At 47.8% G+C, this 13,637-nt stretch overlaps 2 protein-coding genes across 7 annotated transcripts in view; one reads left to right on the top strand and one right to left on the bottom strand.

The window, feature by feature from the left end:
- The window catches only part of Glb1l2 (galactosidase beta 1 like 2), a 41,452-nt gene extending 32,194 nt beyond the window's left edge, over nt 1-9,258 (top strand). The window contains exons 9-19 of the mRNA XM_026779239.1: nt 482-566; nt 1,677-1,814; nt 2,275-2,355; nt 3,077-3,183; nt 3,738-3,878; nt 4,156-4,227; nt 4,466-4,544; nt 6,231-6,318; nt 6,655-6,766; nt 7,178-7,294; nt 7,583-9,258. Coding sequence (XP_026635040.1) covers nt 482-566; nt 1,677-1,814; nt 2,275-2,355; nt 3,077-3,183; nt 3,738-3,878; nt 4,156-4,227; nt 4,466-4,544; nt 6,231-6,318; nt 6,655-6,766; nt 7,178-7,294; nt 7,583-7,669 — 1,107 coding nt within the window. The 3' untranslated portion in view covers nt 7,670-9,258. The remainder of the gene's footprint in view (nt 1-481; nt 567-1,676; nt 1,815-2,274; nt 2,356-3,076; nt 3,184-3,737; nt 3,879-4,155; nt 4,228-4,465; nt 4,545-6,230; nt 6,319-6,654; nt 6,767-7,177; nt 7,295-7,582) is intronic.
- The window catches only part of B3gat1 (beta-1,3-glucuronyltransferase 1), a 57,183-nt gene that overhangs the window by 18,333 nt on the left and 25,213 nt on the right, over nt 1-13,637 (bottom strand). For 3 of the 6 annotated variants that reach the window (XM_026779242.1, XM_005346964.3, XM_013346266.2), the window contains one exon: nt 10,630-13,215. The exons of 2 other annotated variants lie outside the window; for them this stretch is intronic. The gene's annotated coding sequence lies outside the window, so the exon portion shown is untranslated. Of the gene's footprint in view, nt 1-10,629; nt 13,216-13,637 lie in introns of those variants that run through there. One more of the 6 variants, XM_013346265.2, reaches the window with a different exon arrangement.

Below are 13,637 nucleotides of genomic sequence, written 5' to 3'. Positions count from 1 at the left end.
AAGCCTGCTGACTTCCAGATACAGGGAAGCAGTAATTTTGGCTTGTCTGCATCCACAGTGTGGCTTTCGAATGTACTCATCCAGAATAGGACATTCTTCTTCCCTGGTAGAAGGTTGGCAAATGTTGTCCTGAGCCATAATGAAATCCAACCAATGTTGGAAAGGGCATCCAGGGTAGTTGGCAAATTCTGATGAAGTCTTAGTTTGAGCATAGACTTGCATCTTCTTGCTAGCACCCATCATGCCCTCTCAAAATCACATTAAACATCAACTCTGGTAGCCACTTCTACATTATACCAGCAGGTGGTGAGGCCATGCCTGGTGAGTGAATGATCTTCATCTGTGCTGTGCACCTACAAGTCTCTCAGGCAAGGGGTAGATGGCCAGGGAGGACAAAGGTACTGGGGTTCCTTCCAAGAAGGGTGCCCCTCTCTCCCTTTGGACTAGCCAACCTTCCTAATTCTCATTTTGTGGTACCTAGGGGATTCAACCAAAGATGGTGATGGAGTACTGGACAGGGTGGTTTGACTCATGGGGTGGCTCCCACAATATCTTGGATTCCTCTGGTGAGTGCTTTATTTTGCCTGTATCTAGTATGTGTGTTGACCCTGAGCAAGAATATTTTCCATTCCTTGGCATTGTGTATGGAGTTCGAGGATGCTTGGATCATGGAATCATTTGTGTTCATACTCAGCTCTTGGTATTTCAGAGTCTTGACTTGAAATAACAGTAGGACTTTCATCATTGCTTTTCTGTGTTTTTGTAATTAGAAAAGTAGTATACTTATTACAAATATCTAAGAACTATAGGAAAGTTTAAGGAAGAAATAAAAATCCTTGAGTACATACCAATCATTTCTCCAGACAGAGCTAGAGACAGATTGATAAGATCTTCACATCCATCCACACTCACCCAGCCCCACATGCACACCATCCTATACTGCTGAATGTCGGAATACTTGGGGTAATTGGACATCACTCTCTTAAAGAACTTAAAGAGATCTGTTGTGTTGATGACTAAACCACCATTTAGTGACCCAGTTCCTTACTGATGGTTGCTTAGTTTGGGGATTCGTTAATTGAATACTACTTAAGTGAGCATCCTTGAACATCTAGTTTTGTATAGTTGGTCTATATTTCCATATGAAAACTGCTACAACAGTGCAGTTTAAATATATGTATTTACCACTCCCCTTCATAAAGTAGCCTACAGGTCATTATTATATGAAAGTACTCATTTTCTGCAGATATATCAGTACTGAGTATTAAAATGGTTTTTTAAAAGTTTTTCCAGTTCACTAGGTCAGTAATGAGTTTGCATTTACTGTATATATCATACAAATATCTATTAATTGACCTTTTATTTTGTTGTTGGATACTCTCTTAGCATATCCTTGGCTCATTTCCTAGTTAAGAGAGGACTTAGGGATATAGTCAGGACTATTGTATAATGGGGACCCATCTTTTTTGCATTTCCTTGGGGCAGAGTAGCCACTGGGTAACATTCCGGCTGGTAGTGTAGAAACAGCCTACTGGCTACCTATTGTCCATGGAAAACTGAATGAGCCAGTGATGAAATGGACCTGGAGAGAATTGGGATGTGAGGGAATTGGGATGTGGGCCTTCCCTTGTGCTCTGACCCATTCTAAACATCCCTCCTTTTTGTTCTCCTTGAAGAGGTCTTGCAAACAGTGTCTGCTATCATCAAAGCCGGCTCCTCCATCAACTTGTACATGTTCCACGGAGGCACAAATTTTGGCTTCATTAATGGAGCCATGCATTTTAATGACTACAAGGCTGATGTCACCAGCTATGGCAAGTATCCCAACTGGTTCTTCCTGTTCCTCCCCAGTGTTTATAGGATTGACTCTTTTGATGGAGAGTCCTTTAGAAAGAGTTTCTGTCTCCTTTCATGATTTTGGTTATATAATGTCCAGGGAAGATATAGGCTTCGACTGACTATCACTTCAAAACTTCTAGAGCAGTAGGTACCTGTGAACACCTTGCTTCGTTGAGGGAGCTCTTGGGAGACCAAGGGAAGGGAGGCAAATCTAGAGTGATAGGGGGTAGGGATAGACTTCCCCTTTCTCAGGCCCTTGAGAAGGTTTGACGTTGGCCCCCCTACTTCATAATAAAGCTGCTTTTCTTCAAAATTGCTGGTTTGAGAACTCTGTTCCCCCAACCCAGTTTCTCCTCCTTTCTTCTCTTTTTCTTCATCCCTTTGCACTGTTCTGGGGACAGGAGAGACTGTGAAAGGTCAATGGCTGTTTTGCAGACTATGATGCTGTATTGACAGAGGCTGGAGATTATACTGCCAAATACACCAAGCTTCGAAACCTCTTTGGAACCTTCTCAGGTACAAACAGGCAACAGTTTCAAACATCCACTTGGATCCATGCTCTTGCCCAGAGCCTTGGAGTTTCTGCCGTCTTGCTATCCTACCTCAACTCCAGCTGATCCATGGCTTTGTGGGAATCTAGTCTGTTTGGATGCTCACCTTCCTAGACCTGGATGGATGGGGGAGGACCTTGGGCTTCCCACAGGGCAGGGAACCCTGACTGCTCTTTGGACTGGAAAGGGAAGCAGAGGGGGAGTGCGGGAGGGGGAAGGAAATGGAAGGAGGGGAGGAGGTGAAAATTTGTAATAATAATAAGAAGAAGAAAAAAAAAGAATACTTGAAACTACTAGGAATGTAGCTCAGTAGAACTATTGCCCAGCTTGTGTAAGGCCCTGTGTTGCACCCTGAGCACTGCCAAAAACAAACAAACAAACAAACAAACAAACAAACAAAAAACAAGCAAACATTCTAGACAAAGAAAGTTTGAGAGACTATTTTCACCATGGTGTGCCCCTTGTATTTGACAAATACTAAGCCTATTTATGACATATGAAGACATGAGGAAACCCTGCCCTTGTCGACGCCTTGTGTTCTAGAGTAGTTCCAACCCTGAATAGGGCCAGTGGTTAATATTGCTGTTAAAATGAAAGGAGTGCATTGAGCTGTGGCTATGAGGCTGGAGGAGACGGTGAGGATTGAGTCTTTAAGGGAAGGCCACAGGCCATGGTTTCTGTTGCAGGTATCCCTCCACCTCCTCCACCTGAACTTACTCTTAAGATGATCTATGAGCCAATGAGGCCATCTTTCTACCTCTCACTGTGGGATGCTATCCTGCTCTTGGATGACGTAAGTGCTGCAGGCTGGCCATCAGGGATAGTTATCAAGAAGATAGGACCAGGTCCTTTCCAAGTGGGGTTCCAGGATGAGCAAAGCCACTCTGGCATTGAGGTCTCTTCGCAACCAGGGACCTGAGCAAAGAGAATACAGTGGTGCTGGAGTGGGAATTGGGAAGGAAGAGAAAAGCTTGAACTTGTTGCCCCCTTCTTAAGCCTCTGGGTAGGCCTAGGTCACGAATAGAACGAGGAGTGGAGGAAGGGATGATTCTTCCCCCAGGAGAAGGAAGAGGGCACCTGCAGTAGTTCATTCTTTTGTGATGCAGAAATGATAGTGGCTTTAGGATTCTAGTAGATTACAGGACTCTAGTGTGATCTGCCTTTTCCTGCTGACCTTATTTCTGTGACTCTAATATTAGAGCCATGAGTTTAAGCTAGTAAGAAGATGGAACAGAGAAAAGACATTAGAGAAACCTTGTATCCTGTCCCTGGTGTTCTTGCTGCCTATGTGAAGACTTTACTTAGGAGCAGCCTGGCTCCTGTGCCTTCTTGTGTCTTGTTATGTAGCCAGTCCAGTCTGAGACTCCCATCAACATGGAGAACCTGCCAGTAAACAACGGTAATGGGCAGGCCTTTGGGTATATCCTGTACGAGACCACCATCTTTTCATCTGGAGTCCTCAGTGGCCTTGTGCGTGACAGGGGGCAGGTAGGAGCATCTCCTCTGAATTCCCAGCACTTTGTAGTGATAAAGCATGGCAATACGTACCTTATCCTCTGCCTTCAGAACCAGCTGTTGCCAGTGGTTGTCTCTCCCCACTAGCTGCAGATTACACAGTTCTTCCCCGTAACTGTGGTGCTCACTTCCCTCCATACCCATCCAGCACCTTCATAAGTCCCCACAACGGCACTTGTTTTATTGTTTCGCAGAGGCTCCTCGTTTCTCCCTCCTGTTGACCATGACTTTCATCTGCTCACTTTGGCAGGTCTTTTTGAACAGGGTATCCATAGGATTCTTGGACTATAAAACAACGAAGATTACTATCCCTTTGACCCAGGTTTGTTATTCCAGGGAGCTGGGTGATGGCTAGCAAACTCAGTAGGAGTCAAAGAGGAAGACCAGGAAGCCAGGAAGCTCCTTAATTAAGAACTGGAAAGAGGAGGGCACACCTAGCTTTCTGACCAGTTGGAGCTCTCACTCCCATTCTCAGAGCATAGAGAATGATAGGGACACAGAGACCCCCAAGTATAGCTGGGCTATCAGGCAGTGATAACTGGCTACTGTGTTCCTGACAGGGTCACACCATGCTGAGGATCTTGGTGGAAAATCGTGGGCGAGTCAACTATGGGGATAATATTGACACTCAGCGAAAAGGTGGGTCCTACTATAGACCAGGAGCAAAGCTATCATCACTCCTCAGGCTTGTCTATCTGTTCGCCATGGAGCACATTAACAGGCCATTGGGCCCCTTTTAGGGAGGTGGTTTGTGGAGGCCTAATGCAGGGAGGTGGACTGAGGATGCCACGGCAAGACAGCTGGCTTGTCGAGGTTTTATGAAGGGAGATGGTGCCTGCTTTACCTGCACGCAAGTCCTGGTTAATGCATCAGGAGGATTTGGCCACTTTCTCTTTAGTGCTTCATAACTGGATAGTTTGTGTACCCCTGGAAGAGGCTCCATAAGCCATGAGCTGGCCTCTCAGTCCTTGTACTGAAATCTGCTTTGGTGGACGTGGCCTCTCTGTTTGCAAGGCTGTAGGTAAGGAGCAAGGAATGGGAGTATGCTGGAGTCCATGAAAGAATATAATATACCTACATTCCTGGGTCTTCACACTGGATTTCTGTTCTCATTTCTCTCAGGAACACTCATAGGCAATGCTCTGGGCTCAGGGGGAAGCTAGACACGCAATGAACACACTGCAGTTTGCTTTCACGCCCCTCCATGAGTATCCCTCCAGGACACTTGCCCGTGTCCCTGGCTTTCTGAATCATTAGACCTTTAGTCCCTTTCTTTTCCCTGTCTGTTTATATGGGAGTAGTTTCCAGTGCAGTTTACGGAGGGAACTAAGTTAAAGTAAGATCTTTCTATGACGAGGAGTTGAGGAAATTCCATTTCTCTTCCTCCATCTGCGTTTGTGGTGGAGGAAGCTTTCACCTCTCTTTCCTGGTCAGAGAATGTACATGTCCAGAAAGTGATTTGGCCTCAGCCCTTGGAGCTTCCTCTCCAGAAGAGCCTCAGATTCATTATTATAGTCCCATCTAGCACTATCCACATACCAAAGTAGCAGCATCTAGGCTGCCATCCTACACCCACAACCGTTTTCAGTATTTCTCCACAGGCCTTAGCACCTTGCTTAGTCTTCCTTTTCTAGAGCCATCTTACCTCTTTGGTTGTTCTGGAGTTAGGAAGACCTGTCAGACTCTCCAGTCTTTATTTCCCTGGGGTCTTAATTGAGTGTGCCCCGATCATCTGTAGAATCCCGCCCTCTTGGCCAGTTCAGTGTTTGCAGATCACAGACCTTCCCTGAGCTCACACACTAGTCCCTGCTATGGAGCCTGCTCAGGGACCAGCTGTCTCCACCATTCAGGTGCTGAGCAGCCGCACTTCCCGTATGCAGGTGCTTACTGCTGGACACAGCTGTGATTTTATCATATCTTCACCATTTAGATGTCTTTAACCTTAGGTTGTATTGAGAGTTCTGGCTGATTGACCAGGTCTTCTACTCTGAGACTCTCATGATCCACAAAATTAGGCTCTTTGTTACCATTTAGTCACATCAGAAGCCAGATGTCACACCCTGACACCTCAGCTTTGTCTCTGTCCTTGGGTGCCCTGCTCTTTATGTCAGATCTAGGGCTTGACAAACAGTGTTCTTGCTCATTGCCACTTTTAGACATCTCAAGAGAGGCTTTAGTCCAAGTGCAAAGTTCCTTAGGCAGTATCTGCTTTAGGAAAATCCTTGTTTCATCATTCCTGGATTGTCTGCACATGCCCTGACTGCAGCTTTGCCGCCTTTCTCCTGACTGGGGGCTTGCTCATCTTTCTTTGCCCACTCTCTCCAGGTTTAATTGGAAATCTTTATCTGGATAATAATCCTCTGAAAAACTTCAAAATCTACAGCCTGGATATGACAAAGTCGTTCTTGCAGAGGTGGGTACCTGAGAGTCGGGTATATGAGGTCATAGCTAATATGTAGCAAGAGCCAGGAGTGCCTTGGTCTCCCTGTCTGGATTCTGCAGAGTTACAAACAGACCCAAAGGGCAAAGTGACATACCTAACGTGAGGGGTAGGGACTAGCTAAAACCTATGTTTCCAGACTGGGAAATGCCCACCCTGCTATCTTGCTGCCATCCTATGACCTAGTTGGCAGGCATGTGACTTCTGGCCTTGCTGGGGGGAGGGATGTGCTTTAGGAATTAGATGAAAGTCTGGGAGCAGATGTGAGATGGTCCTTCCCTCCTTTCCCTGCTTACATCCTGTTCTTAGGCTCATCATGGACAAGTGGAGTTTCATTCCCAAAGAGCCCAGCTTTCCTGCTTTCTTCCTGGGTGCCTTGTCAGTGGGCATTTACCCCTCTGACACATTTCTGAAGCTAGAGGTTTGTAGGACCCCTTTCCTTCCCTGTCCGCCCATTTTCTTGGGGCTCTGAGCCCAGTTGGCTTCAGTGGAGTGCTCTGTGACACCTGTGCCTAGAGACCTCCTTGTCTGTCTGTGTTGCCCCATGTGATAGGAACCCTGCAACTTCTCTGTGGCAGAGGGGTGGGCTCAGAGCAGAAGCACCTGTGGTACTTCTCAGTGTGTGTTTGTGTTCCTCTGGACAGTCTGAGGTTGACTGCCCTGCCTGGAAGACTCATAGCAGTGGGGTGGGCTGACCTACATGGATATCAAATGTTGGTTCACTTTGGTCTTTCAGGAGCATGGTGGATTTCTCACTGCATCTGTTTCTGGTGTGACTTTCCCTTTGGGGCATTTGTAGTAAATCAAGTCTTTCCCCCTTTTTTTCCCCAAGGGCTGGGTGAAGGGGGTTGTATTCGTCAATGATCAAAACCTTGGGCGCTACTGGAACATAGGACCTCAGGAGACGCTCTACCTCCCAGGTGTCTGGCTAGAGAAAGGACTCAACAAGGTGGGACTACTTCTAGGTTCTGTCCCCTTTTTTTGTGACTCTCTTCTCATCCCTGTTCTCCTACTAGCAAGCTGCTTCTCTACCCCTGAAAAGCCTGGTCACGGAATAGGAGAGGGTGGGTATTCTGGCCAACTTGTTCTTCGGCTTTGCTTGGTGACGATGACTGCACTCACCGCGTCCTGCCTCCTTCCATCCTCATCCCCACACCCTTCTTCCCATCCTGCTGTCTCATTGCATTCTCATCCAGCTGTAGGGCAGACCTCATAGTTCAACCCTTGTTTCCCACAGGTCATCATCTTCGAGGAGACAATGGCAGGCTCCGTGGTGCAGTCTACTGATACCCCCTACCTGGGCAGGAACCAGTATGTTAACTGAACAACAGTCCCAGCCTTCCTGCTGTGGTTGGCAACGTCCTTCCGTCCTCTGCTACAGGAGGGTCTTCATACCTAGCAACCTCAGGGAACAAAGGGCTATAGTCACTCAATCCAAAACCCTAAACTTGAGGGGAATACAGAGAAGATGGGTAGCATTGTCTAGGATACCCTCATACTGAAATGGCTTCTCTCCTGGTTTTGTGGTTGAGTCCCTTTCTGCTCCCCTAATCTTTCTGGGGAGGCAAAAGAGCTAACTCCGAGGGTAGAGTATGTAGTTGGAGCACCTTCAAAGAAGGTGCTGAAGCTGGGTGGGTACTGCCCTCTTCTGGAAGTGAAAGCCTCATCAGGCCAACCTGCAGGATACAGGAAGGCTTTTTAAACATCCTAGGAGGGCGTGGCCACATCCTGTAGTTCTGCTTTCTGCTCCTGAATTTCCACTGTTAGTAGAGCAAAGAGAAAGCATTTCTTACTTCAGTCAACTTGATTTATGTTTCAACTTTCCTCAGCTAGTTCTGGGGTTCTGGAAGAAACATACATTTTTTTTTCCTTTTCATTTTGTCTCTTATGACATTGAGCCAGTTGATAAGCTGAGCTTAAGAGAAATAGACATGTTCAGTACTTATCTTCGTAAGTTAAGAGAGCATTTGCTATTGTTCTGGGTGAGGAGGAGAGTCACCAAAGAGGAACAGCTTCACTAGGGGAGGAGCTGGGAATTTTGGCAGAAACCACCTCATATCCATGCTCTTTGGGAGGGAATGGCAGAAGGCGCAGCTAAGTGGCCCCAGGCAGGTGCTTCTGACCCCACAGAAGAATTTGGGGTTAGCTACAAGCCACAGGTCTAGCAGAGGCCTTGTTTCCAGCTCAGCAGATTCACTAAGCATGCCTTCCCCTGACTGAAAAAGCAGCAAGGAGGAGGGAAAGCGGCCAGCGTCTGCCCTGTTGTCTCAGTCCAGATTGGAGACTCTTGTTCTAGGGATTGAGTGCAACGGCATGCTTTGGGTTTGCCACCCTAAACTGCAATAAAGCAATAGATTTGAAACAAACCTTCTTTTTTCTGTGAATGTCTCCAGCTCGTCAATAAGGATCTAGACACTGATGGTACCCAACTGGTGGATGGCACATGCCCTGGCTTCTTACCACTTTTTCTGATTTCAGTTTTCTTTGAAATGTCATTGTGTTAAGAACAGTCCAATCGCATGTTGATGGATAAGAATAAGAACATTCTAGAAAGCCAAAACCACAATATATAACTTAGCCATAGGTGATAGTCTCTCTTCATAAATTATATTTGGTATGTACTACTCTAAGCTGGCTATCTTCAATAATAGTGAAAATCAAAGAACACACATCTGTGAGCACAGTGTCCCTAGAGAAGCCCAGGGAAGATGGATCAGGCAAGCGTAGGGTGAGCGAGAGACTCACAGCCTGGCAGGCTGTATCCCTGAGTGTTGCTGAGAACAAGTTTGCAGTGGAGTCTGGTGTGCAGCAACTGAGCTATGAGCCCCAATAACTTACTTGTGGGTGGTCGTGGAGCACAGCTCATGTGTCACTGGGTCTGAGAAATTGAGTTTGTTTTTATATTCTCCCTCTCTCTCTCTCTCTCTCTCTCTCTCTCTCTCTCTCTCTCTCTCTCTCTCTCTCTCTCTTAGATGTGGTCATGTTATGTAGCCCAGGCTGGCCTTGAACTTTCAGTTCTCCTGCTGTAGCTTCCCAGGGACTGAGATGATAAGGTTGTCCCATCATGCCAACTCGAAGGGAGCTTATTTAAAAAGTCCTTTATTTGTTTTTAAAGTTTTAAAAAAATTATACGATGATTATTTGTTTACTGTGTGTGTGGGTTAGGTTTATGACCATGGGATATGAGCAATCAGAGGATAGCCTCTTTGTGGGTTGTCAGGGTTGAGAGTGTCTTTACCCACCAAGCCATCTTGCTGGCTCTTCAAAGGGGGCTTTTTAAAGTGCAGATTACAGATCATACTTGAAGAGCAAGTCAGACTAAGTCCCCAATTTTACCCATGCTTGCAGGTTCTTCCTGAGATGTCTTGGACTATCAAGCATCCAGATAAGGTGTAGATGAGTCCAGGACTTCTTGAGTAAAGCGAGAGCCAGAGAGCAGTGTTAAATTGTCACTTTAAAGGCCTCGCACTACATAAGAGCTTGTTTCTACAAAGCTTCACTAAGCAGTGCTGTCCTTCTGTAAGGGAGCGAGGAATTCTGAGTTACAGTTTTATGCATACATGATCAGGTATGTATTGGGCTTTCTGTAGAAACATTTTTCTCTGCTTCCCCAGCCTGTGCCGGCCGACTTTAGCTCTCCAGACAGTTTACCCAGATCCTGTGTGCCATGAAACCCATCTCAGTCCCTGCAGAGTACCTCCCCTTAACCGACTTGCCCGGAGACTTTGCTCACCCATTATTTCTTTTGTCTACTCACTGTGTGGGGGTCATGCCTGTGGGATCTTGACACCAACACTTTCCGGTTTGGTTCCCATCCTCACTGCAAGTACGCGGAGAGCTGACCCTGACTATCTGTTGCACGTGCACTACAAGGTCAGAAACAGAATTCCATTTTCCTTTCCTACACTCTGTCCTGTATCAACAAATGGAAACTCTGATCTGTGGCCTGGGTCATCTTGGCTGCTGTCTCTTCATCCCACACCCAGCCCTTCTTAGGCATGTTTAGATGCAGCCACTCCCTTGACTCCAGACCTTGTGCTCCCAACCCAGCCACCAGCATCTTGTTCCTGGCTTATCACAGGGGCTGCCTCCCCAGTCCCCTGCCTTGGCCCATTTATCCTTAGCACAGGAAACAAAGTGGCCCTCAAAGGTCAGCTCCATCAGGGGCTCCTAATTGCACTTAGAGTAGAAACCAACAGCTTTATCCTGGTCTCAGAGGCCAGCTGCTTCCAGGCTTTCTTTCTGACTTGCCAACCATGTCTCCCATGCCCCCGCTCCCACCCCTGTCCCCTGCCCAGTCAATTGCAGTCACGTTACTCTTTTTTTTTTTTCCTGAGCTATAGGTATGAGTGCACACAGTTGGGGGCGTTTCTCTCTTATCAGGATGCTCTGCCTCAGCTGCAGGTTGGCATGCTGCTGTTCTGCTCAAGGCCCCGTACCAGGGAGGTCTTTCTTGCCATGCTTTAAGGAACTTCCGCCCGTCCCACTACTACCCTCCGTCCTCTCCAGCAGTTCCGCCCTTCTTCCAGCGCCTCGCACCCGAAATGCTGCGTGAGCGCCCTTGTCTGTGTCCTGGATTTGGTGGGTGAGCTCCATCATGCTGGATCCTGACTAGAAGAATGCCTACTCCTAGCAGGCACCTGGGAACTATTTGTTGGCTGGCTAAATTAATAAATGAGACTAAAATAAGGCAAGGCTGAAGAGGATTACAACTGTTAAAAACCATATTTGACTTTTAATTTCGAAAACAAATTAAATAGAGTTAAATTAAAACAGACCAGATGGTACGGCAGCTTGGGCTCCACCCTTACACCAGCCTCTGCCTGTGGAGCTCCTAAACCCCTGGCTTGACTCCTCTGTGGTGGGGCTTTCCAGCAAGGGAGCAGGGAACAGCCTGGGTTTGGAGAACAAGTTGTCAACACGGACCCAGTTCTATTTGTAACAAACTCATTCTCAAAGGCTGCAGTCCACCGGGGTTGGAATTATAAATAAATACACATGCGGCTAAGAGAGGATATTAGGTGGAAACAACTGAACTAACACCTGCCAAAAATAATAATAACAATAATAAAACCCCCAGTTTGTTTTTCGTTTTCAATTTCTTAAAAAGGAGCAGTGGGTTTTGGCTAAGAAGGCAGCCTCAGCAGCTGGTTTGACCTTGGCATTCACTATCAGTTTCTATGAATGGGCAGCAGAGTGCCCAGACATAAATTCACTCATCGGATAGATGCCCTGTGCCTATTTCCTCCCTCTCCCATGCCACCTATGGGATGCCAAGGGGTCAGTTTCCAAAGCAACATCCAAAGTAGAAGTGGTCGGAGGGAATATCCTGCAAGGTGGCTGTAGGATCTGTTCCTATCGGAGGTTTTCCTGAAGACTGTGGGAAGTTAAATCCATTTCAAAATGGGCAGCCGATGCTATTCTCGGAAGGTTAGATGTGTGAACTGAGCCCATCCACTCAAGAGTGGGTTCTGAACGACTCTTAGGCCTGTCCTATGAGTTTTAATGGAGGGGGAGCTGTTAGCCGTTAAAAAATAAACACCTCTTCAGTGGGCTTGTGGTGCCCTTCCTTTTTCCCCACTTGGAGGAAAATTGTGCTTCCAACTTGTAGGAGCTGGAGTGAGATTACCACCAGAGGGCCGCATCCAGCCAGAGCTAGGGGCCTCTCAGATGCTGGACCCCAGGCAGAGGCTTCTCCTGGGTGGGTGGGGACAACAGCCTGGGCATACTGTTTTCTCTGGGGTGGAGAGAGTAAGTGACCAGGAGGCCAGGCTGGCTTTGCAAGCTTTCCCATTTTGTGTAAGATAGAGTGACTTCCAAAGCAGTGTGCGATCAAGTCTCCTTTTCTTCCAGTGTTCAAACAATCCTGCTCTTGTCTCCAGGTCCCCTGCTAATGCACCCCTCACAGGAATCAGTGCAGGAAAGGGCTGCGGTTGCTGGGCCTCACGCCTTCTCAGGAAAAGCTCTTCCTATTTATTACTGTTAACTCCAGTCCTGAGGTCTATGATTCTCAGGTTCTGGGAAGAGGGCATTTTGTCCCCGGTCCAAGCCAGGCAAGGGGGCGTTGCAGCCCAGGGGTATTAGAGAGGCAGTGTGGACACTGGGGTCACATCGTTCTTAATCCAGGTCAATTAATGACCTGTGCGGGCTCTAGGCCCACCACCTTGCCAATTCTGGCACAGGAGGCTTGAGGGACGTGGGAAGGGGCTTTGTTCTCCCACAGCCTGAGGTACAGGAGGAGCTGTAGGTAGACCCAGGCTCCCCCGATGCAGGGCTGGGTGCCAGGTGGGATCCAAGACAGCCTTATGCCCTGTAAACATGAACCAGAGAAGAGCCAGAGGTATTTGTGATTGGGGAGCAGCTCTGCGGAAGAGCAGGTGTGAAAGAGGAGTGTTGGGGCACCTTCATGCCCCGGGCTGCTCTCTGGTCTTCACAATGTCCTGGCTGGGCACATGCTGTGTAGTCATGCTGGGCCCAAGAGCAGGGAGCAATGGAGAACCATGCTGGACTCAACAGTGGGGTTTTTCTGACCTCCCTCATCTCCAGCATCACTCCAAGTCAGGGTCACTCCTTACACAGCCCCATCAATGCAGGAGGCTTCCAAGGAGGTGTGCAGAGCCCGGGCTTTGCTGGCTGCTGGAATCCCCAGCCCTCGGGTCTCAAGCCCCTGGCCATGGTGATGGAGAGAACAACAGGTCTGGGATTCTGTGCTTAAATTCTCTGTCTTTTATCCTGGCACCAAGCTGGGCTTTCTTGGAAGCCCTCAGAATAGACAAGAGGTGATGCTGTTCCTCTGGAGTCTGCCTCAGAGTGACTACCAGCCATGGGAGAGGATGGAAGGCCAAGATCAGGGTCTGAGAAGGAGATTTCCTGTGTGGGGAAAGTAGGAACAGCACGGGTGTCAGCCTGGGGCAAGGTGGAGCTGGAACAGCAAGTCGGACAGAGTGCCCAATCCTGAGCCCCTAGTGGACCCCACAGAGCCTCTCTGGATTCCCTTTGGAGACTTGTTTGAAAAGCAAGTGGTGGAGATTATTCCAGTGACTCAGTGAGGGCAGGAGGTGGGATGAATCTCTGTACTGACACATTCTAAGAGGCGCTGCCAAGGACTTGAAGTTCAGGGATGATTCTCTGGAGCCTGCAGATGTGCTGAGACAAAAATCAAGGTTGTGTCTGCTGTGAGCCCCCCAGATATGGGGCAGGGTCTGGTCAAGGTTGTGTCTGCTGTGAGCCCCAGATCTGGGGTAGGGTCTGGTCAAGGTTGTGTCTGCTGTGAGCCCCCAGATCTGGGGTAG

The sequence above is a fragment of the Microtus ochrogaster genome, chromosome 5 (genome assembly GCF_000317375.1).
Source record: "Microtus ochrogaster isolate Prairie Vole_2 chromosome 5, MicOch1.0, whole genome shotgun sequence".
NCBI classification, from domain to species: Eukaryota; Metazoa; Chordata; class Mammalia; order Rodentia; family Cricetidae; genus Microtus; species Microtus ochrogaster.
The sequence above is the reverse complement of the archived record's forward strand: the minus strand, read 5'-3'. Positions and strand labels throughout refer to the sequence as shown.